The 26170-nt window shown below is 31.4% G+C and overlaps 1 protein-coding gene across 6 annotated transcripts; it reads right to left on the bottom strand.

The window, feature by feature from the left end:
• Positions 1-355: 355 nt before the first annotated feature.
• On the bottom strand, positions 356-25469 carry LOC114936041 (uncharacterized). Of its 6 annotated transcripts, none has more exons than XM_029309015.2 (9): positions 25407-25469; positions 9757-10017; positions 7758-7829; positions 4165-4345; positions 2082-2216; positions 1737-1888; positions 1242-1611; positions 892-1081; positions 356-675 (listed from the first exon to the last, which is right to left on the bottom strand). In XM_029309015.2, exons 2-9 carry the CDS (start codon positions 9975-9977, stop codon positions 515-517), a joined length of 1482 nt encoding a protein of 493 aa, XP_029164848.1. In that variant the 5' UTR covers positions 9978-10017; positions 25407-25469; the 3' UTR covers positions 356-514. The 6 variants fall into 6 exon arrangements, with proteins under 6 accessions (XP_029164848.1, XP_029164845.1, XP_029164847.1 ...); XM_029309012.2 differs by having other exon boundaries at positions 23920-25466; XM_029309014.2 differs by lacking the exon at positions 25407-25469 and adding an exon at positions 12484-12724.
• Positions 25470-26170: the final 701 nt, after the last annotated feature.

The following is a 26170-nucleotide window of genomic DNA, read 5'->3' as shown; positions in this document are numbered from 1 at the left end:
AGAAATTTATTTTACGTGCTCTCACAAAAAATTCATATTTTTAAAAGACAAAATAGTAAGATATTTTAATTCTTTTTTATGATTAATCATACAATTAATAAAAAAATTAAAATCATTACCTGATTTGGCTATGAAAGAATCTTATTTATTTTAAAAAATTAATAATTTTATATAGAATTCTATCACATCATTTAAATAAATGCACAATATAAATATAAGTTTTTATATCGAAGCCACAAAAAAAGTCATTGCGATCTTTGATAGAAGAGAGATTATTGTAAAAAAAAATAATTACCTGATATATATTTTATCACCTGATAAAGTTAGAAGAAGTACAAAAAATAAAACCAAAAAATTATAAATATGTGTACGTGGAATGTATTTATTCTACGTGTATGCACAAAGTGTCATATGTACATTACATATGTATATTATGCGTAACGTCATCTGTACGATACATAAATACAGCTTAAATAAAGCTTAAATATATTATCGACAAAAGGACCTTAATCAGCTAACAGACATTTTTTATAGGTTTTAATACATTTTCAGTAAACTGTCCTACTATATTACCTCTTGGATGGTAACATGCCACTATAACACACGTACCATCTCGTTTGGCCATAGCAATACCCATTTCAGTCGTGTTTTTCCAGACGATTTGGGTAAAATGACCTATAAATGAAACAAGAAATAGAGAAATATTGCAAACATAAACATATATTTTACTTACTTTTATAATCTTATTGCACGTTAAGTCTTAATATGTATAATTTTTATAGTGTCAAAAATTATTAAGTATATATATTAAATATAATTAAGCATAATGATAAACATAAAATAAATATAAATAGAATCGAATCGATCTCTAAAACATTATTTTATACGTACATGTATTGAGAACTTTCGGCTCGACGCCAAATTTATGCTCTTTCTTCTCGGAATACCACTTTGAAATGACTTCACGCGCAGAGACGATCAGTTTGGGATCGGAACACTGCATCGAATATATATTTTCGCCGTATGAAGACGAAGATTGAGGTATTAATTTATTTGTGTTTAGCAATGTGTTCGCCCAAGCCTACGGAAAAATAAATAACGCATTTGATTTTTATGTAATGTTTACAATCTCCGTTCTCTCTCAATCATATTCTAGTCTAAAATAAATATGAAAAAATAGAATTAAAACCATAATGTGTATATTTTAATGAGCTATAATTACAATATTATTTCAAAATTACCTTGGCAGCAGCCGTTAATTCCGGACTCAATCTCAGGTCCGACACACGATGTTTTCTTCTGTACTCATTGTGAACCAGCAATGCTTCCTGCTGCCACGCTTGCTCGTTCATCGTATACTGTTGCTTAAAGTCGGTAAAATTAATTCGTTTTGCAGGACTAGTCTCCACAGGTGAAAGAACATTCTCCGTAAAACTGCCTAAGAAATTTCCAGCGGGATTGTAGTTACACACAACGTAAACTTCACCATTTCGATTCCTAGCCATTCCCACTCCTAATTCAGTACTGTCTCTCCAGATCACTTGAGTGAAGTGACCAGTCTTCAACGTTGTAGGCTCCTTTCCATACTGATGCTGAGTTTCTTCAGCATACCTGCAAAAGGTAGAATTTCAATTAAGATAATTTAAATGTCTAATTAATAAAAAAAAAAAAAAAAAAAAAAAAACAATTTGACATAAATTAAATACAAGTATTTAATTTAATATTATAAATTTTACCATTCATTTACTGGCTCTTCGCCACCGACGATAGTTTTCGGATTGGAGCTCCATATACAATACAGATTTTCTCCATAGTCAATGTTCGCCCTGTGTTCTAATCTACCCCTAGCCGCTAATATGTTAGCCCAGTCTTGACTTGTCTTGCACAGCTGTAAATTATTAAACGACCTCTGCTTATCGTTTCCGGTGTAAAGACGCTAATATAGACGGTTCCAAGAACTTTCGAATACGATGCAAAGAGCATCGCGAGCATAAAAAAAATCGGGCTTCTTCGATTCTCGGAAGTTGTTCGATCGCAGCTACATGACTTTATTGCGGTGCAGAAAGAAAATCGACAGTAACCTGTTTGCTGAGTCGTAATGGTGGAGCTCCATGCCGTGATCGGTAGAAATTGTGCGTGTCGAGGCAGACGTTGATGAATTCCTTCGGAGGCCCCGATCTGCGCACAGACGGTTTACGCGTGTCAGTCTTTGTTATCTACAACATATAGAGAAAACACCGTATGACGGACCAAAATCCGCAGATTTCATAATCAAATCTGTTTTAATAAAATCTTGATAATTTCTTAATAATTTATACTCGCACAAAGATCGTGGTGAAGGCAATTAACTATACTTACTAATTAACCGTTTGTTTTGTATCTTTGGAACATTATTTATTATGTATTAATTAAAATGCAGCGTAAATAAAATGAACACGCATACGCGTGATAAAAAGCAATGTAAATTAATGATAAAAGCTAGGCATTCTCCTTAATAACTTAAACGCGGAACCATCTGTAGATAGTATACTAACCGACACCAATTACTTCCCATATCGTCCTATAAGAATATGTTCTTCCACATGATCAAGAAACTCGTGAACTTTTGCTCGTTTCTGCTTCGCATGAATTAATCAACGATATATGAATGACGAGAAAATTATGTCTTTTTCAGATGTAAGTCTGAAGATTAAATTAGAGATCGCAATTTGGCACAGCTCGGAATAGCATGAAACAGCGATAATTCTCGTGGGACTTTAATTGACGATAGCTTCACAGCTTATCGTCGCGATTGTCTGTTTAATTATCAATCATTCGCACAACGTAGGCAATGACTTAATGAAATAAAAAAACATAAATATGTATCATATTGGAGCCAATTAAATACCTTTGTTCCAATATGTATCCAAATTCAAACAAATTCTTTCGATCGACCATTAATTTAGCATTAGATAATTGATTGAGATCTTGACGATTACTAAGACATATAAGTCTGCCGTTTAATGAATATGCATCGATTTATGATACAAATTATTAACGTGAGTGCAAAAACTTGACGCGCATATACGAAGAACAAGTCGCGCGAATGGGAACACGACGCGGAAAATGGAGCGGAAAAATCGATTCCGCGCGAGCGCATAGTTCAGGCAAATTAGTCATCGCGTGGACCAAATGATGACTGTATGGCGTAATGATCCGCCGATATGGTTCACAATCGTGCGAAACGGTCGGACGTGACTCTTAAAAAAAGGATCATGATGAGTCATAGCGAGATGGCAATGCACTTCTTCGTGAAGAGAGAAGTCTTATGATGTTTAGGCTCTTTTCACACGTTGCACGCAACGTCACGTATGGCGAGCTATGCTTTCCAACCGGCTAATTTACCAAGTAGGTTGAAACCAAAAGACTCCCTTAATACGAGAAGATTGCGGCAAACTAATGCGACAGATAATGAGAAACTATCTCCTAAAGAAAGTCGTCTCGTCGATAAAGTCGGAGTAACATTTTTGCTTCTGTACCTCTAATTGAGACATTTTCTTTACAATGTATAAATATCGAACCTCAAAATTATTTAGCAGTGTTGATTCAGTACAAGATTCTGTTAAAAATATTTTATATTTAAAAATCCAATCTAGATAAACGGCTTATAATTGAGTTCATCTTAAAAAATGTATTCAATGTAAATAAATACAGTTATTTTATAAAATATAACACTCTGTGCATTTTAAAAACGGAATTTATTGCACAAGTAGCACAAGTAGCACGATCTAATTGCTTATTAGCGTTGCGTGTAATTTTATTAATTCAATCTGCAACTCGCGTCGTAATAATGTTTGCTTCCTTTATTTCGATGCGCAACATAAACGTCTGCATCATGCATTTACATCAAGATATGCAGCTTGGAGCTCTTCCATCGTCTTAGTTTAAATTATTTTTGTCCATTTTCTCCTCTTGTTACCTTTTATCTTTTATGTGTGCTTTTCACCTTTAAAGTTTGAACTTCTTCGATTTTTAGTTCCATAACTTTAGAAATTTAATTTTTTAGTCCTTCTTAGGTTTCGAAGCGCTACGTATTTAAAATCTTTGTCTATTCTTGCAACTGTAGATTCACATATTTTTGGATCTCTGAAATCTCGATAATCAATAGCGCAATAATGTCATTACCTGTGAGGACGAGTATCTCGCGGAATCAGGAGACGCCGAGGAGGACCTGGCGCTGCTGCAGGACATGCCATCGCTTCCTAGACTGCCGTGAAAACTACCGTGCAAGGAATTCGACAACGGACCCGGTGATGCCGGCGACGCCGTCAACGGGGACTTCGATCTTACCGAGTCCGTCCTCGACCTGAAAGTAAACCGATTACACGGTATACGAAGAAACACAGAGCTCCTTTTTGCTCCAGACATCACAGCGACGCGCAGTCATAAACACTGAACGCTTTAAACAAGCAGATCGAGTTTATTGAACATTTTTTTTTTTACATTAGAAGTGGCTCTATTTCAGCAGAGAGATATAAATCGAATTTTGTTAATTTAAATTTGCTTGTGCTTTAAGAAGAATTCCTTAATTAGTCCACGTTCTGTAGAAATTGTAAAGAAAATTGTGAGATATGTTTTTTTATTAATCAATCATGTTTTTAGAAAAAAATATAGTGCACTAATACAAGAATGTATTTAAAAGAATTTTAGAAGGAATTCTCATTAAAGTAATGATATCAAAGAAATAATGGAACTAAAGGAAGTATAATCTTAATTTAAAATTGCCAAATTGCTAATTTTTATCATTTTTTTATGCAACATAAGATTAAAACTAAAATAAAGATTTTTATCAATTGTATATACATTGTAAAAATATAAAAATGTCAAAACAAGAAAAAAGAATTTAATTAAGTTGCTAATTTATCTTACAATTTTATTTGTCAAAATTCATATTTTCTTCCTCTCATTCCGACAGTCGAACAGGTAATGAAATACATGTGATATAAAAGCTTCATGAGTTGAAACGTGTTAAAACGATTGTGCGATTGATCCAAATATTTTCGTGATAGAAGCGTAATAGCTTGTAATAGAAAATTGCGTTCTTATCTTAAATTGCGAATCTTATCTTACGCATCAAAAGCGCATTTAAAAAATACCGCATTCCTTTCTCTGATAATTCTCAAAGACACAGATTACAGATAAAATTACATTATTTTAATGCGACGTAATCTGTTATCATGTTTGACATATATTTTTTTTCCTTTTATCTTGGCAAGATCAAATTACTTTTATATTATATTTATATATATTTGCGTTATTACGTGAAGTACATATAATACTTGTGACGTATGTAATTTCAAATAGTATCCTGATACATTTTATGCATCTTGATGAAATGTGAGCAAGCTGAAAAGCCATTGAAATTACGATGTGCGATGGTCTCAATTATGATATGCGTACTGAATCAAAGTTATCGAAGTTATGTGAAGACATCTAACAAATAACAGCATTGTGTGAATTACAAAGATATCTCTAATCTAGTCCTCTAGAGTGTTTCATGATAGGCTGAATACTATTTGTTCGTGTAAACAATTCATGCAGCAGATATCTAATCATTATACGTTAATAATGCAAATCTGTTTCGCGAAAAATTATACGTTAAATATAATTAATAGCAATGCCGGATTATGCAATTAATTTCCCATTACGATACAAATAATTGTCGTGAATTGCATTCCATTAATTCCATCATACAGATAAATTATCAGACTTTCAAGAAAATGAACATTTTCGAATGTCAGAAATTATTTGATGAATTCGAGAATTCGATTATTTGTTCTGATACGTTTACAAAGATAGACTGTTTCTGCAAATTCGGAGAACATTTAATGTCTTTTTTCATGGAGTTCCAATAATTCGCAATTTGATATCTGTTCATTGAAGAGCAAACACGTCAACAGTATGCCAAATGGCAAGAATGTATTTAGAGCAGAACTTGTTTAGAATATAAATCTTAAAAACTTTCACAAGAAATTATTGCGCGCGAAAAGATTTAGTTAGAGATATAAATTTTAATTAAAAAATAACTACCTATACATTCGAATATAAACACAAATTAAAATGAATCTGCATCATGGAATAACATTATACTTTTGCATTTGTAAGGATTAGATTATCAGCACGATTGTATGAAAAAGTTAAATAATAAATTTAATAATGAATAATAAATTTACAATTTCAGTATTCAGCCCAAAAAGACGTTACGACATCAGAAAGCTAAGAAAGAGCTGAAAGTCCGAAGGCTCTCACCGGGCCTTGTTAAAGATCACGCGAAATGAAATAGCGGCTTTATCGTGCGCTCACGTATGTACCACCACATATATTTTTACGAGCACTTCCTCCTTCCTACGAGCATCCACGGCCATGGTCGCCGCGGAAGAAAGGTTGTCGTTTCCTTTGTTACATCGCTCGCAGAGAGAGAGGAAAAGAGATACCTGCCATAAAGGCTCGGCCACAATAAAATGCAGCATGTTTTGTCTTATAAGAAAATCTAAAAATTTCTTGAATTTTTTGAATATTTTTTATTCATTTCTGCTTAATAAAAATTTAGATCTCTTGTAACTTTTAAGAGTTTAAACGTTTTTATAAATAATTTCTTGAAAATTATCAGCAAGACAAAATTTATTTAAAACTGGGAGAAAAAATAAAGAATGTCTTTAAAGTTAAAGTCACGAAAATTTTTGATATTTATAATTGCTTCATTATAAAATTATAAATTATAAATTAATTATATATGAATTATAAAATTTTCTATAATTCTAGACTTCAATTCTGAATCACCAAGAAACTTTGAAGTAAAATGGAACATGATACATGCGTATTTAACATGCTATATTTTATCATGCATATTTCTTCCATTTCATTTTAATATCTTACTGTATTTATTATTCTTGACGCATTCAAACGAGTTGCACCGAAAGTTCTCCCTCGATCGCGTGGGCGAAATCGCATTCGACGTCGAGCAGATGATGTGTTCCTCGCCGATAAGAATTTAATACCAACAAAATAAATCTCATGTGCGATTAATCATTTAGTTAAACGATCCGTGAATTTTTCCTCGCGAATTCGTCAGCATACAAGCGACGTTACCCATGACTTAATGATGAAATATTACTTATAACTTAAACTTTTACACAACGATTAAATATTATTATTGAAAATAATTTATACATTGTATAGACAAGATAAAATTATATTTTTAGAAAATTATTAATACATCTTAAAATAGTTTCTAAACTGTAAAAATTATTTCGCAAGCTATCATTACAATTATTAAAAGAGAGGAATATATCAATCTACCATATAAGTTATCTATTTTACAGCGTCCGAGAATCTCATATGCGCTTTCAATTTATCCAGCAGCAGGTTTCAATCTCTTAGCAACGAGCAAACTTATCGTCTTGTTACACTATATCGTGAAAGCCGATAATTTACAACGTTATTATAAAATTGCCGTCTCTTCTCGCGACTCGTTTGAACGTAAGCACGCGAACTTTCAGCTGTCACTCGGCTTTCTACGTGCCACCTACGTCATACGCTAGTGAACTAGGACCACTTACCGATCCTAGTGAAGTTTCGGAAAGCATCTAAGTGACAACATCGTCAAAATGCTGTCGGTGCCGTCTGTAGCCAGACGGTCTTTCATATGCTTACTTGCGCTTCACTGGAATCGGAATTTGGCTAGACTGCAAGTTTGCGCTGTCATATGGCGATTATACCTTTCGGGCGACACTTGATCGACAAAACCGACCACCTTCTTTTTCGTTCCTTGCACGTTGAGCGACGGCATACTACAAGAGCAACGATTTACACAAGAGGAATGTTAAATTGCATTCACATTTCATGAACACGGTAGGAGCAAGACAACTCATAAAGTCATTTTTGTGGATCTCCATGCTCGTAATAATGACAGGAAGTAATAAAATATTGAAAGAAAAGATATAGGAGAGTAAATAAATTTTGATTTATCATGTATTACATTTTACTAATAATGATTTTGTAAATCACGAAAGTCAGCAATGCATTCGTAACATTAAACATATATTTCAAAACTAAAGACAAATAACAACAGTCCCTTTATTTAATATCACTAATGCTATTTTAATAAGAAATCTGTATCTGATATGTAATTTTGCAAAAAATAATTTCGAAAAATGAATAATTATAAGAAAAGATATTTTGTTAAATTTTTCCGTTGAAGGAAAAATGCCAAATTGATATTAAAATCAGAATCTTTTTATCTAAAACACTTTGCACGTAAAAACTTTGCATATAAAAACATGAAATTATTTTATTATATATTACTATTATTTGATCAAAGTACAAGTTCTAGCATTACTCGCTACAGAATGCCGAGAGGAATTAATTGCTCTACAAGAATGTGAGAGATATTTCAAATGCTGTGCATTTTTCAAATTCTTCATGGGCTTTGAAAGTTATGAAAGAGCAAGTACGGTTCTCCACACGAGACACTTGAATACTTGTGGTCTGCGGTTTCTCTCGAAATATTTATATTATTGTATAACGCGACGTGAGAGCTTGCTTTACAAAGATATATAATATCTGTTATTTATCATAAAAATTTAATTTTTTTATATTAAACATTTCAGCAATTAAATGCAAATCAATTTCTATAAGTAAGAAAAAAGTAATGAGATTGAAGCAGTTTGTATATAAATACTAATGAAAAAAAGAAAGTGGAACACGAAATAGCTGATTCTACGACAGAATTCTAATAAGCTTTGCCGAATCCCTCTTCCGCGTGTAACAAGTTTCCGGTATAGAATCAAGTGTAAAAAGGAAAGGCAATTCTAATCACGTACATCGAAGAATATTTCAATATTCTAACACAAAACACATCATGATTATATCATATTAATTTATTTTAAATATTGCGACGTAAGTATATATTCTTTGTCAACATCAATAATTTTCAAAAACCATCTTTCTTCGATAATTTTTTTTCGACAAAGTGTCTCTTCTTTTAATAAAATTTATAGAGAATTTGTGAAACATGAGAAATTAACATTTCTTTGGCATATAAAATATTTTAAGCATATATCAGATATAGGTAGATCGTAATGTATTATAATAAAACATAGCAGGTGTTTTGCTTGTTCAATATGTTTTTATGAAGTAGAAAATATATATAAATGATTAAAATTGTAGTTGAAAAACATTATTTATTATCATCTCTGAATCACTACTTGCTGATTTACGTAACTTTAAACTTCAATTATCATAACGTGTTTTGATATTACCTCACATGTTTATTTTGAAATTCATTCGTTATATCCTTAAACTATGATTCCACAAAAGGCTTAATTTAAAAATAATCTTATGATTGTCTTAAATATTGAAATTTGTAAAAATCTTTTAAACTTTATTCATTAAAATGAAACATCAATCGTGATAGAGTATATGTAAGAATAAAATTACATACAATTTATAATTTGAAAAGAATGATTCAAAAATAAAAGTTTTACATAAAGTGGAATATTTTAAGATGCTTCAAAATCTATCTAGTAAAACTAATAATATTCTAATTCAAGCATTCTTATATATTATACAATTTAATTCAAATTTTTAAGACATCCTAAGGATTTATATCGTCTATAAATATTAGTATATAGTGTTCATAAATTATAACGAATATAAAACTCAGAAAGCATATCACGGTAAATGAATTCACACTAAATAAAAAGAATATTATCAAACCTGTTTGATTTTGGTGTAACAATATCTCTCGTTTCGGAAGTATACTTCCTTTCTGCTCGGCCGCCGTTGAAGAGTTCGACGGTTTCCCTGGTAACAGTTTCCAAAAGAGGTTCACCGCCTCGTCTGCCTTTGCTGAAGGTTCTTTGATCCGTTTTACGGACCATGACTACTCTCGACAGGGGCTGATTAAACTCGTGTCCGTGCATGGTCGGAGGAATCATAGCCAGGGACTGCGACAGAGGACCTCCGATTCGCGGAGATCTGAACATACATGATTATAATGAAACATCAATAATTAATGGCGCATCTACACACGTGTGTTAGATATGCCATTTGAAAAATATAGATAATGTTCTAATCATTTTTAAATTATACTAGAGAGTCGTAACACCCACGCATTCATACTTTTTATTATCGAAACTTTTAAAGACAAACGCATTCGCTCGAAATATTAAGTATCAATTTATTAGCTTTTAATTATAATTAATTAATTTTTATATCACTTATCGTTGATATTAACTGGAATCAAAATGCATAAATGTAATACAAATGATAAATTATAATGCAGTAGAATATAATTTTATGACGTGTTAAAATTTTAAAAATATATATATACTAGTACAAGAGCAATGTTATTTATAAGATTCAGTTTCCTCTTCTTTTTTTTCGAAGTACATCTTATCAATCTCGTTTATTCACTTCTATTACTGTACTCAACTGTGTTATATTCTTCACTTATTTTGCACCGTATGCTTTTCGAAACATATGTGCATCATATCACAAAACAGCATTAAAAGCTTACTAAGCAGAGAGGCCGAATAAAGTGTCACCATCCCGTTTCTTCTTCATGATCAATGATCATAACACATATTGCAGACCGGTTTTCAACGATACATACTATTAGCGCCAATTGCTAGCAACTTTAATTATTAACCGCCTTCTCTACAAACACTTCTAGCCTTTCTTACGCGTAAATTAGTGTCTCATTTCTTCGTATTGACGTGTGTTGTGAAGATATAACACTTCATATCGCCGGAGGCGATAGTGAGAGGACGCCGAGATATTAAACCGTCTATAAATCGATGACTATTGCAATCTCATATAATAGATATAACATTTACGATCTCTCTTTTCATTTAATAGAAATAATTGTATCATCCATTAAAGACAGAAGAGCTTTAAGAGAAAAAGGTTCCCGATATTTTTATTTCCTAATATTCGTGAGTATGATCAGATATATCTTTAACAAATTGGAATAGAGACTTTTTCCTCGCAAAAATTTATATTAAAAAGTGAAACCTCTCATAGATATTTCTATTCTATATAGTATAATAGAGTCTAATGCGATGCCAATAACGCACTTAAAATTTGAAGCTAATACTAGTTGTAATTAGAACGGAATAATTAGAACGAAATTCCCTTTCGACGTAAATCGTCGCTCGCGTGCAAAACTTCGAATTAGCCGGACGATTAAGCTGCATCATGCACGCTAAGACTGGGCACGACGATTACGGCAAATATCCCTCATTACATCTACAGCATCACTTCGTTAACTTGTTTTAACCTCGCGCAAATCGTGAATGAGTTTTCCTCATTACTCGAGGAGTAATTGAAATGTCACTTTCATAATATTAATACTGTTCCGTTTCTTCTATTTTGAACTATTTGTTAAAAAGATTTTCTTCAAAATACTTTTCTGACATATTTGTTATTTTTTTTTTTAATTTTGAAAACGTGAGTTTTGAAATTGAAAGAAAGTCAAATGATATCACTGTCAAAATTATATCTTTCATTCTTAAATAGAAAAATGATCCAGAAAAAGAGAGAATACTTGTATAAAAAGAAATATTTGCAGGATTTATAAGTAGAATTCGCTGAATCTAATAAAAGTGTTAGAGAAAGGCGAATGTACTGCGTACATTGTGTGTTATTATGTAATGTCATGATAGAAACATGTATCTTAAAATAAACTAATAACGTTTATTGCTATATATTAAATATTGGCGACTCAATTATCAAATTACTATATTATTATTCTCGTTTTCTATTAATTGTCTCTTTTAAATCTTTTAAATAAATTGTTGCCTTTGATTAAAATAAAGAAAATTGATATTAATTCTCCTAAAATCTATATAAAATCTTTTTAAGAAAATAAAATATTTCTTTCGATGTCTCTCCAAACTAGCTCAAATTCAAGTGCGTCACTAAAAAGTATTTGGAAATGTTATTATTAAAGAAATTATAAAATATTCTGAATCAACTTGCGCTCGTAATCCATTTCCAGTTTCTAATTTCCGTAGATCGTTGTCAAGCTTTTTTCGCGAAGAAAGTCGATAACTTCCGATAGATAACGGATCGGTGCATTATATTAATAAAAGCACGGCGCGCACAATTAGACTTCTTCATTCGATGCACTTTCACGGGGATCACTCGCGCGATCAATTCGGAGCAAAGCACTTTTCGCGACTGTAAATCCGCGCATTTTATAACTGACTATATTTCATAAAGAGACCAAAATTTTATTCTTCAAAATTTATTTTTACAAAAGAATTATTCCTCTCACTCTCCCATTTATAAGCGAAGTAATATGTATAAGTGATTTTTTGCAAATTGTATCATTTTATAAATACCCATCGTTAAAAAAAAATATTTCTATGCAAGTTGCACAATATTGTTTTGCCTAAAAAAATCCTAAATTAAAAAGAAAAGACGACGACGATCACTTACGATGTAAAGAGTTCGATTGACGGAAAGTCGTTTTTTCAAGAAAAATAATTATCGATGAAACTTCATAGTGTTCTCCCGGAGGCGCCGGAGCTCCAGCTCGGTGTAAACCGCACGACAGAACGGACAAAACTGGCGCGGATCGGCCACGAAAGAGAAAGAGAGAGAGGGTTCCTCTCCCGGAGAGGAAAGGTGGCCAATTAGCCGTTACTCGGCGCACATGCCTCGACCAACTATCCGATACAGCTGCAGCAGCACGCTATATCGCGCCGATGCACCGCGCTGCACTGACCGCGCGCTTCGACGAGAAGTGACGTTCACGTTCATTCTCTCCCGATGGACCGAGTGTCGCAAACTGTTCGACCGAAAATCATTAACAATTTTTATTGAAAATTGAAAACGGAAGAAAAAATTGCATTTATAAATTATTAATTTTATCAATGATAAAAAACTGGGTAAACAAAATTGGTTCTCACAAAATTTGAAAAGAACACGTTTGACTATAATACTTTGAAGATTCTTACTTCACACGCGTGAAAAAGTACGTAAAAATAACACTTTGATTTGGAAAATAAAAATTCTGCAGACAAGATTCGTCTGAACATGTGATTTTTACGATCCGTGAAATATAGGACGTATTAAATTTAAAATGTGAAAAGTATGAGCAGAAAGAAAGGCCGCGGATACGTGGCGGTAAATAAAAAAAAATGGCTTCGTGCATTATGCGTGCACGGGTTTCTTCCGCTTTCGCGACAAAGCGTGCTACTGTGCGCCTCGCGGAAAGCAGCAACAACATAATAATAATTCGAGAACGAAGACGTACGCCGAGCGTGTACCGCTATTCCGGCTGACCGGAATCACTGCTCTGGAACAGCACGTTATCGTCTCTTGCTCGACTCGAGAGTAGAAGCGCATTGATCTCCAGCGCGTGTAAAATAATAAGAGTGCGAAATTTCAGATTCATTACTGAAAATCGCGATTGTTCACTGATATATACAAATGTCATTTTTATGCGGTCCTCATCTTTATCCTAATACTTGCATTTTATTTTTCAATTATCTAATTTGATTTATTTTCAAAAATAATTATAAATAATATATACAAGGCAGATACAGTAATTTCTCGCATTATGGAGCAATATATAGGACGCTATTGCAAAAATTGTAAACAAATATATATCAATAATAATTTAAAAATTTCGATATTTTTAAAATAATTGGCACGCGTGTTTATCAATTTTTTTTTTATCTGCAGTTTATCTTATGACGTTTAATTAATTTTATAAATAAAGTAGCATAACACTGGAAATGCTGAATGATTAAGAACTTCTAAACTTTCTTTAATTATAATTAAGAAATAGTATAATAGTAGTATAATAATACTGAAAAAATTTGTATGACAAAATTCATACGTTTTATACATGTGTCCAGATTTTAATATAAATTCTATTTTTTAAATAATAAAGCTGCTCTTTGTTTCTAATATAAGATAACTGCTGTTTATTAGTTAATATTTTTATTTACTAATTGTTTTTACTTTTTCTCTCTTTCTCTTTTTTTTCTTTTTAGTTTAAATAATATAAAATACTTTTTATTAAAAAATGCGTGTGCAATCTTATTCCATTTTCAAGCTTGCACATGACTTTCACATGCAAAATTATAGCAGTGGTGAAACGCCAAGAATAAGGCATATATCGCATTCTTTTCCGTAACTCTGATTATCTGAACAATTTATCGGCAAACTTAATTTATAGCAATGTGCAACGGCACGTGCCGGAATACGATTACTGCTCGCATAACAGGCGGAACTTTTGAACGCGTAGATTATCGAAGCAAAAATATCAATTAACGCGATGATAAGAAAGAAGCCTTACGAAACGCGTAGAATATAGAACATTTCCGGGCGAGAAGAGAGATTCCCGATTTCGCACGTTACTTTCGTTTGTAGAATAGCCATCTTCCTCGACGAGAGGAAAATTATTACGCGGATCTCAATAACAGCCTCGACCGATCGATCTATCACGATTATGCGATCGTTGTCCAGTTGTCTTACTACCTTCGTTACGTCATCGCGACCTTCGAACGAACGGCTATTCTTCGTTGCGCATAATTAATTTTCCGACAACCTTGGGAACGCTCGATATACTGTGTACTTCATCTTCTAATACTTCATTACGTGATAAGAAAAATATTTGATTTTATATAGTATCGGCATATTTTTTATTTAAAAAAAATTCTTTTTTTTTTAATAGCAATTTGAATGAAAATAATAATCGTTGAAAATTTAATGGGATCGTAATAATTGCATATAGCAATATTTATTTGTACTTTGATAAAAAATAGATATATTCTTTCTACGATGTTATATCTTTTTTATCTTTTTCTAATTTACTTTAAATTATTTCTAATTCTCTAAATAAAATAGTTAGATAATCACGATCGACGTATGAATGTTATAGTCTAGATCTGTATAAAATATAAAAAATCGTTTTATGAAAATAAATATTATATTGTATAGATACATATGATTTGAATAAATATGCAAAAATGTAGATTATTACCGATTTTTTAATTAGTGAAAGCGATAACATAGTATTATTCTCAGATTTTGCTGAAACAAATATAATAAATCGCGTTTTACATTCATAAATATTTCAGAAATGAGATGCAAGTAGGATAATGATGATAATTAAGCTATTTGCGAAAATACAATGATACGTCTTCACAAATTATGCCAATCAGAACAAAAGAATTACTAAACGCATAGAAAGTGTTCTTGTTAAGTATCTATATGTGTAAGTACGAATATATTATGTATATGCAAATTATGTAAATGTTCTCTCTTGTAGCTGTAAGATTCAAGAACTTAAAAATTTCGCATTAACGTGTGATTTTTATAATATTCATAGTGTCAGAGATAAAGGCATTATAAAAAATTAATAACTTGACACATTAATATATGTATCGAACCAAGAATTAAAATCATATAGATGACAATACGGTAAAATTTACAATATAAATATATTTCAAAATAAATACAGTTTATTAATTTTTATAACAATTTAAAAAACTGTTTATTCACTTACCTTATTATTTTTATAATAATTTCAAATATCTGTCGACATAAAAATAACTTAAATATATCTATAATATTATATAATTATAATTAATATAAAAATTACATTAATATGTGTTTAAATTGATTTAAAATATAAATTTTTAAAAAATTTCTAAATGTGTTTTCCTCTTTACTAAACTGAAACTTTACAGAAAATTGCTTTGCATGCAAACATGCCGCGTCCTCGTTGGGAGCGTTCAAGGGTTGATAAAGGAAGTGTTGCATAATTTACTGACATGTTACACATGAAACCAGATATCGACATTCGTTCAAGGTCAGGTTGGTCATAGACCATACAAGGTACTGTAATCTGCATCACAATGTCGTCGGTTGTCAGTCAAAACGCGAAACGAAATTGTATAATAACCGCCTCATTGGTCGCCGCGAGTAATAGAACGCGGTTACGTAAAAATCGCATCACGAAACGATGTTCGTAAAAAGAAAAATCAGTCTCTTATCACAGCGTAAACTTATCCGCGCGTGAAAGCGGCGAAACGAAAGCCATGTGCCACGATTTCGCAAATCACGCAATGATTCTCCTCTAATTAGGTACTTGGAAAGTAGATTGTTGTATCGATTTAGAAAAGTTTTTCATGGCGCCATATAATTTTATCGTTGATATGTTACAGCTAGAATTTTGCGTGATCAAAGCACAAATTGTCGTTCTTTTCTTCTTTAACTCGCGCGTGCGAAATCAATCTCTTGATTGCGCACAATCGACAAAGAACTATGATATGAATTTGATTTTAATATTTTTATTACCATTGATAAAATTGTCATACTTTGACAATTATCGCTCAAAATAATTTAGTGAATGTTTATTAAAATTTGTCAAAAATTAGAGTTAAATTAATTTTGCAGTATAATCTATTTAATTCTACATGAAATAACGTGATAATTAAAGCTTAATTAAATATCACTGAAAGAAAACACTATTATTTAAACGAACAATAACATTTGCTCGAAGAATATTATGTGCATCAGAAAGTATGAGTTGCTTAAGACTTTATATATATATATTTTTATCGAGCGATATATCGCGTGCACAAGGATGATCAAGATCATCACAGTCAACTTCCGGTGCGACAATCGTTAAAAATACATAGTAATTCGATCGACGTGATTGCTATAGGTGTGACTCTTGCATTTGAAAAATTCGAGATATTAAAAATGTCATAACGAAAACGCACATTGCAAATATTATTACGCAACTGTCAATACACGAAACAACTTCGGCGAGAGAAACAGGATAATTATCTCAATCGCTTAATCGTGATAATTATCTTAATTACTACGGTCGAATTTGTTATAATTAATTTGTTATGAGGTGCCACATCGCGAAAAATTAATTAAACGTATATTAATAAAAGTTAATTAAATTTTCAGCAAAATATTGCACATTTATCTTTTACATATATGTATATTACATTTTGCTATGCTATGATCTTAATACAAGAATATTAAAAAAATCGCGTCACGACCGAGAATAGAATAACTCGAATCTCTTGTTTCATAAATGTTTTATACGCTTTTCGTCACCCATATAGACTTCAGTTAGACAATCGAAATACTTGACACGAACTTACGAACATAAATATTTCATCAAGGAGATTTCCTGCGACCTTGAACCTCAGGTTTTCTCGATCCTACACACACATTGAAATTTTTCTTTGACTTTACGAGCGATCGTACAAATAGACTAATGATGCAACCAGGACCGCGCCATCGCATCAGCCCGACGTAATAGCCGATAATTAGTCGGTGGTTTGCGCAACAGCTATTGTAGACTAATATATTCCGGTTTGAAGATATATTTCGCGTACTTCCGACACGAGAAACAATATATTTTTGAACTGCCAGCATATAATTATGTACGTAAAAATGAAATGTTGCGACATCTCATCTTTTACCCAGGTAGCAAATTGACATCATTAAACGTCAAAATGATGTCATTAGACGTCAAAGTGATGTCATTTTGACATTTCAATGACATCAGTTTGCTACCTGGGTATTTAATTTCCAAATGAGACAAGTAAGCCTACATAACTATTAATTAATTATAAAGCCTGATGTTAAAATGCAGCATATTAACATAAAATATAATAATATAAATATAAAAAATCTAAAAATTTTATACCTTTCTTTATCATTTATAAATATATTTTCTCAAGGAAAAATATAAATTAAAAAAAAAGATAAATCTTGTAATATAAAAATTATTCATATAATACATAAATAATGTGATAAAAATATATAATAATGCATATATGAGTTTTGTCAAAATATTATATATAGAATCTATTTTGTTCTTTTATCTTTAAAATTCTTTTGACAAGTATAAACAAATGTATAGATAACAGATGTCGAACAACTTGAATCAATAACATCATTCAAACCATTGACTATTTGGCAGATGGCAGAGAAAGCGACATCATTCATTATTAATGTAAAATTATAGCTATTAAACGGCAAAATTTGACAAGCAGTACAATTGGTACAATTACATCTAATATAAAGTGAGTCACCCGAAATATAATTTATCTAACAAAGATGTTTATATTTCTTGAATTTAAAGATGCGAAAAAAATAGAAAATATAATTAATGCGAAGAGCACATTAAATAATTCTAAAAGATTTTCTTATCTATTTTTAGAAAAAATTCAAAGTTTATTAAGTTTAAATAATGTAATAATATATAATTTTTTTAGTTTATTTTTGTAATGTTAATAATATGCAACAAAATAAAAATATCTCTAATTATAGAAAATATTGATAAGCACAAAAAATCTGAAGAAAGAACATTTTGAGGAAAAATATAATGTTCGTATTTATTTTTCGGAACCATCTCGTTTCTGTGAGTGACTCATCTTGTATATACACATATAATGACATCGGCTACAAGAACACTCTAATGACAATTAACACCTTATCACCTTAACATGTCATATGTACACCTGATTAAAGTTTGAATAAGATAAGATCTTCGAACCTTATGTATATAACCTACATTGTCAAAAACATTTGTATATATTATCATTATTTATATTTTACAATAAAAATCCAAAATGTATTGTTTTTTGAAATCTTTCGAAAATTTTTCCAACAAATTTAAATTGGTTTTAATATTCGCAAAATATTACGTTATATATTTATAGTTTTATTAAAGTACGATTATGCAACTTTTATCTTAATTGAAATCAAGAAGTAATTACTATGCAAAGATTTTTTAATGTCAGCGTGACCTTTAACAAATTTGTGTAACTTAAAATCACGTAACGTTCATTTCACTGCGATATTTGACGAGCAACTTTATTTTACTTCACACATTACTTTTATAAAGATAAATTTTAATATTTTTAAAAATTTTATTTGTTAGTTTTTATTTTAAATTTAATCGCAATTTTATTGCGTTGAAGATAACCCAAAGAAAGGGGTCGAAACGTACACCTTAAAACATTTAACTATCGAATAAATCTACTTGACCTTTGAATAAATTTACTTCGTGATAATTATTGCGGTGATCACTCTCACTTTGTTCTCTCTTCATTTGATTATTATTATAAGAGACTTAGCTTATTAATTTTATTGTTATTTAGTGTAACTTGTATTCTATAACATTTTATTCAAAATTGCAAAAACGAGAAAGACCAATCAAAATTTAATGTCTTATTCGTTCAAGCATAAATTGTATTACAATTTTTATCATTAAAATATATTTAATATTATTAAAATTTATTGAAATTTAGAATTTTATTAGAGCAATATCGAATAATATTGCGGCAAAATATCAATAGAAATGTATAATTTTTTAAAAAGATAAGCTGTATAACTGTGATATATATATGTATGTATGTATAGTCTATCAATAATCTTACGTTTCTCTCCATATTATAGCAGATGAAAGTTATCAGGGACCTAGTTTATTTTAGGGTTTGCTCTTTTGCTATTCTATAACTCAGTTATTAACGATAACGAAAGGGTGTGGTACATATTACGATACGTCTATTCCACTGATAACATACATATCAAGCGTACACATTACAGTTTGTTTAGAAGATTTATGTTACTCTTATCTTTTAAAAAAATATAGAAGAAGAGCAGTTTAACAATCTATTCAACAATTGCGAACCCACAAAGCTTTAACTAATTGTAAAGCTTGAAATATTCTTCTAATAATTTTTTAAGAAGATATATTTCTTATATGTTTAATAATTATATAAACACAAGTCTGTTTAAAATTTAAAAACTTTATGTACGTCTTGAGAAAACTTATTGATAAAATTTTCCAGCGAGAATAACATTGTCGATTTTCAAAAACAAATCTCTACAGAAACAATCAACCTATATATAATATAATAATAACATTAAAATTTTCTAAAAAAATGGCCGAATTTTTAATCTACTGTCATTTTTGTCGAAAGCTGCGCGTATTCATTAATTCAACTGTACTTTATCAGAGAATCGAGAGATTAACTCTCGACTACAGACAATAGAACAGAGCAGAACAGTGTGCTAGCGATGAACCACGGACGATAATAAGAAATGTACAAGCATAATGACAACGAGTGAAAGATACTTGCAAGAAGAATATATAAGACCGGCAAGTTCTTAAGCTTCCCACGCCACACCTTTTATTATGACTCAAATCTAACATAGCAATTTACAATAGTAATGAAAATATGCGTCGTTCGTTAAAATTATCGTATATTGATTGATATTATTAGCTGCATTCACAGTTTTTTTTCACAATAACATTATTAAATAAGCTTTTGACAGTGCAATATAAAATAATAAGTGTTGTAATATTTTATATATAATTAAATATATGTTTTTATATACAATTATATATAACCATTGCATTAAAATTTCGTCTGTGAATTTAAATAAGAAAAAATTAAAAAATTAATTCCATTATTTAAAACTTTTTGAAAAGAATGAGAGTATTTAATCATATATAATTCAAAGAACATTAACATTTTATTATTTTTACAAATTAATACCAAATTGATCAATAAATGTTTAATTAATGAGTAAGATGTTATAGTATGTATAACTAAAGATGAAAAATGGATTTGCAATTTCATGTACAGCGTCTCACAAAACGTAATATTTTCATTATATTAATACACACTACGATTCTAGCGGCAATTATTCATGTGTATGACATTTCATATATTCGTAGCCATGTATTCTTTCCTTTTTACGTAATTGCAGCATATTTCTTTAATGTACGAGATTTAATACGCTTGCTGTGTGTGTGATTAATGACACGTTGCCTTTGATATTAATTGAGTCTTATACTTATCTCAGGTGATTACGATATAATTTGTGTGGAAATTAAATTTCATAATAATTTGCTGAAATTTGCTTATATATTGTAGATTTTGATCGATTAGTCAGAGTAAAAAAATAGAAATAATTTATTCGCACTCGAATGTGAATATACTTCATTTTATCGTCTATATATGTATATATAATATTATATATACGTAATATAATATATAATATTTATAATATATATGTACATATATAAACATAAAAAGATGCATTGTGTGCATGTCACCATAACTTCTCCTTGGCATAAAATTCTCTTCCCTTTTATATTCGTTGTAAGTCAACTTCAAGATTGATGACGTTATTCTTCAATAACTCATTTTTGCCGCGAGATATACAACAGCGATCCGCTTTGGTATTCTATTCATTCTCAAATCCATTTCCTTTTCCTTTGCCTTCGTACTCACTTTTATGTGCATCACATCTTCAGATTTAATTGCGTTACATAAGATATCGCTAAAAAAAAATTTACATCATCACACGTGGATTGAACAAACGACGGAAACTTGCTGTTACCGGTTACAATAAAATCCACTTAAATCACCCCGAAGGCCTCGAAAGTAGGTAATTTAACGCTCTGGCACATGTTGCTTTGACCCGTAATAATGAGCGAACTCAATCATGAAATTGAAAAAAAAAAAGATTAAAAGCGAATCGAGATTCTAAGAGTAAAGATCGACATTGACAATCGCGTAAATTCGAGTGATAAAGGACAACTTTTCTTGACGTTTTCGTTCACATAAAAGTCAGTCTAACAATATTTATTATCTCATAAAAAGATTCGATGGAAGTTATAACTTTGTTATAGAAAATTATCTTCTACTAAAAAAGCTTTATATGTGCATGTATTAATATATTTCGAAATTAGAAATATGAATAAAATAGCAATACGCATAAAACACAGAATTTTTGGCAATTATTACTTATTATTTATTTATGCTTATATAATATTTTCTGAGTTATTACGATTAAATACAATTTGAAATGGAAAATATCACTTTGTGGCCTTTATGAAAAAAAAGAAATAATTATCAAGAAAAATAAAGAGCAAAAAATAAATAGATGCAAGAAAACTGTTCCATATTAATTCATTTGTTGGGTCATGATCACTTTTTTTGTTAAAATCTTATTATTATTTTTTATTAACACACAATTACTGTAATAAATCCGTGGATTAAATTGTTATTCGTTTAGCTGGATTTTTATATTATATTTTTAATCTCAAGTGCTATAATGATTTTATCTGTAAAGTAAAAAATAAATATTTTTTTTTCTTAATAATCACGGACGTGAATTTCAATCCAATGTTTGAAACTGGTTTCGCGACTGTTTCTTTTTTTTATTCACATTCATAATCAGAGAGGAAAAGAGATCTCTAGCAAAATGCGGCGATCTCTCTCAATTCCCAAGAGAATCTAAAGACCCAAGCGTACTCGGACATAAAGGAGTCTCTGAGTTTGAAATAATAACTATACTTGTCAGTTATCTCATAACGTCCGCCGGCGAACTCTTCTCTTCGCGAAATCAGACAGTGCACATTAATTCTGCGAATGTATATATATGTATACATATATGCATTTTGATTTACAGATTCTATATATATTCAATGTTAAAAGTGGTAACTCTCTTGTATTGACATTTTACGCGATCCTTTATTTAACAAATAAACCCAAAATCAGACACCTACATTTAACAACGCTTTTAGAATAGCATATATTTTGTGCGCTCAAATTATATGTTTAAAATACTAAATGCGTTTGTGTAATTCTTAATTATATCCGACAATGGATAACATTGTATATTCAGTATATATACATATCTAAAATCAGACAGTTGTATTTCTCACGCATTAAATGATGAGAATGTAATTTATTTATTCTGATTTTAAATGCTGAGTCAAACGTGCGATAATGGTAATATTTTGTCACATTTATGTATGCAATTTTATAAATACTGCGTTTAAATGATGCATTTTTGTGGAATCGTGCTTGCGTCGTATTATAAACAGACGACCTTGCTTTCAGCTTTAAAATGCTCGGTTTAAAACTCGACCTCGAAAAGAAGCGAACAAAAGTGAAACATAAAATAAACATATATTTCAAAAACTTCTTTATCTTTAATTGAAAACTAAAATGTAAACTCTTTCAGTCGTCTCCTCCAAGGAATTAGCATAAATAAAAGATATTTTAATCTTAACTTCAATTAATTATTTTTTTTCGATTATTGTTAAGAGTATAAATTACGTAAAACAATGCAGAACATAAACGAGTAGAAAATAATGTAGGAAATATTAGTTAAGTTGGTCTTTATAATATTTTTTAATAAATATCAATTCAATAATTATTATATTAAAATTATTTTTCCAAGCAAGTTGCAATTAACACAATTTGCGTTCTAAATTGTTCTATTGTTAACAAAATTATTAAATAAAAATTACATTTTTTCTTATATAAAATTCTTCATATTTCTTCTCTCTTTCTCTCATTTTTTTAAATGCAATATAATTCTTTTTAGACATTAAATGCAACACATTCTCAGAAGAAGTTATATAAAAATAAAATAAAATAATTTAACAACACGGTAAAATGAAACATTTATACTTATTAATTTATATATTAATTATATTGAATACTCTTGAATAATTAAATATAAAATATATCTCGACATACAATAAACTGCTCATTAGTCATCTGTCTGGACGAAATAGCATAGCGCGCCGCGTGTAAAGCATCAACTTAACGAGAGTTTCTTTCCATTAAATAAAAGCAACAGGGCTTAAAATCGTTCTTCGGAAAACCGAGGCCGGAAGTAAAATAAAGAAAAACGTCGTGAAAGTCGTAGACGTCGGAACACCGCGTGAAGAAGCAGCGGCTATTTTCTTCGAGGAGGCCAGCCTCTTTCTTCGCTTCGTCATCTCATCGCTCTGCTCCCCTTTTCTTCTCCTGTCGCGACTCTCACGCGATTCCTACCACGAGAGAAGCAACTTACCTCACATTATAGGCTCTTCCCGGTTTAGAGGTCATTGCACTGCGTCGGGTGGTTGTCGCGGGAGGGTGATGGTCGACAGTAAATCGATTGTCCATGACGTCGCCTGCTGCAGGCCGTCTCTTTCCTTCTCCCTCGTTCACCCTCTAGCTCTATCCTCGTTGCGTTTCTGCCCTCGCGACGCGTGATGCGCTACGATATGCACTCTACTTCTATGAAACCGAAGGGAGCATCCTCTTCAAGATACAGGTCGATCGATACTTGGCGGGCGTCTCTTTGTCCACGTCGACCATCCACCCTCAAGTTGCAGCTTTGTAGTTCACACGCGTTCTCTTCTCACGTCGACTCGGTGGTATCTCGAGGATATCTGACAGAAGACGAGTCTGCTAGCTTCGAGATAATTGAGAGCATTATTCCGGACTGGTTCCGTAGATTTGCTCGGCAAATAAACTGTGGCTCTTTAGATTAGAATGAATCGCGATGAATTTATCAGTCGACAAAGAGACGGTATTTTCTCTTCTGATCAGAATTCTGATCGTGAACTCGTGTCGTAAATTCAGTAGAGTGTCTTGATATCAATGCCGGCCCGAGATACGTAAACAATTTCCACAGCAGCGTTCAATGTCACGGCATGGTGACATTATCACCTCTGTTTGCACGAAGCTTTATCCGTTGGTTGATATTCGTTCAAGCGTGTTTGTTTGTATACCTTCCTCGTCGTACAGTTTTTCGACAATTCTTTTACCTCCTTTTTTTGCCGCGAATTTATGTCACGGTTGTGTCACGGTTTCGCGTCAGGAAATTCCAGAGTGATCGATGGATGATCTGTGCAAATCTTGTCAACCGTAATTTTCCAACTGTCGACTTCCACACGTAAAATAAAAGGATTTACGTGATCGTGGCAAATCGGTCGTTTCCGATTTCTCTGATGATTCGTTAAGGATTCCTCATACACTTGTAAATTTCTCCGTTTTTCAAACAGCTTTAGAAACTTATATAAATGCATAGACAGCTTGTTATCTTTATTACAAGGTCGACAGTGAACGACGTTTATTCAAGAAATACAAAATTATTCTGAATTTTATTCGCAAAAAAAAAAAAAACAGAACTGTCAACAGTTTTCGCGATAACTTTCGGTCAACGAAAGTCCTCGTGTAGCTTAATCATGTTCATAAATGTGAAGATATAAATTCTTCCGCAGAATGAAGGAAAGAACTAAAAGATCATCCTACGTTAACACGCGATAAAATTTGTTGTCATAATCCCGATACTCCGAGAATTGCACTCTAACGTCACTCTTACGTTCACGTGGCGGCGATCTCTTCAGCATCCGCGAGCGGACTGAACGAGAAGCTCATCCCGAAATCGAGAGGGTGGAAGAGCGCGTAAAGTGGCTAACGGGGCGGCGAGGGTGATTCTTTCGAGTATGCCATACGGTGCTTTGTCACTGCAATTCACCGCAACCACTGTGGTTGCGTTACGTGGCTCACCTCTATCGACCGTATCGCACTGCGACGAGGAATCAGACTGGCCGCCGAGCCGCGTGCCGCGCAGGTTTCATAAGTGCTCACGCGCGCGCACACCCGCGCTCAAGCCATCACAAGCACAGGTGGCGCCGAATTAAGCACTCCTAAATAACGTAATCCTTTATTTAGTATTTTCTCCACGACCGTTTCACACGCATCACTTCCTATATAACGTATATGTTAAAATCACTGACTTTTCTTCTTTAAAAAAATAATTAAGCGATTTTATCGTCCGTTTATCGAGAGAAAGATATTTAACCAACGCTTTTAGATTTATTAAAATTATTTTGAAAAAAGCGCAATTTTTCCTATAACGTGTATATTAAAATTCCTGACTTTTCTTCTTTCAAAAAAAATAATTAAGCGATTTTATCGTCCGTTTATCGAGAGAAAGATATTTAACTAACGCTTTTAGATTTATTAAAATTATTTTGAAAAAAGCGCAATTTTTCCTATAACGTGTATATTAAAATTCCTGACTTTTCTTCTTTCAAAAAAAATAATTAAGCGATTTTATCGTCCGTTTATGGAGAGAAAGATATTTAACCAACGCTTTTAGATTTATTAAAATTATTTTGAAAAAAGCGCAATTTTCTATAACGTGTGTGTTAAAATTCTTGACTTTTCTTCTTTCAAAAAAATAATTAAGCGATTTTATCGTCCGTTTATCGAGAGAAAGATATTTAACCAACGCTTTTAGATTTATTAAAATAATTTTGAAAAAAGCG

This window comes from Nylanderia fulva, unplaced genomic scaffold, assembly GCF_048542155.1.
Source record: "Nylanderia fulva isolate GAGA-0341 unplaced genomic scaffold, ASM4854215v1 Scaffold19, whole genome shotgun sequence".
Lineage (NCBI taxonomy): Eukaryota > Metazoa > Arthropoda > Insecta > Hymenoptera > Formicidae > Nylanderia > Nylanderia fulva.
The sequence above is the reverse complement of the archived record's forward strand: the minus strand, read 5'-3'. Positions and strand labels throughout refer to the sequence as shown.

Excerpts from the sequence above, each read along its gene's own strand:
- LOC114936041 (XM_029309012.2), bottom strand. The coding sequence starts at position 24,014 with ATGGACAATCGATTTACTGTCGACCATCACCCTCCCGCGACAACCACC. Across the intron at positions 7,830-9,756 it reads GTTACACCAAAATCAAACAG|TATGCCGTCGCTCAACGTGC; the intron begins GTTTGATAATAT and ends TTGCTCTTGTAG. Across the intron at positions 676-891 it reads GCCGAAAGTTCTCAATACAT|GTCATTTTACCCAAATCGTC; the intron begins GTACGTATAAAA and ends TTTCATTTATAG.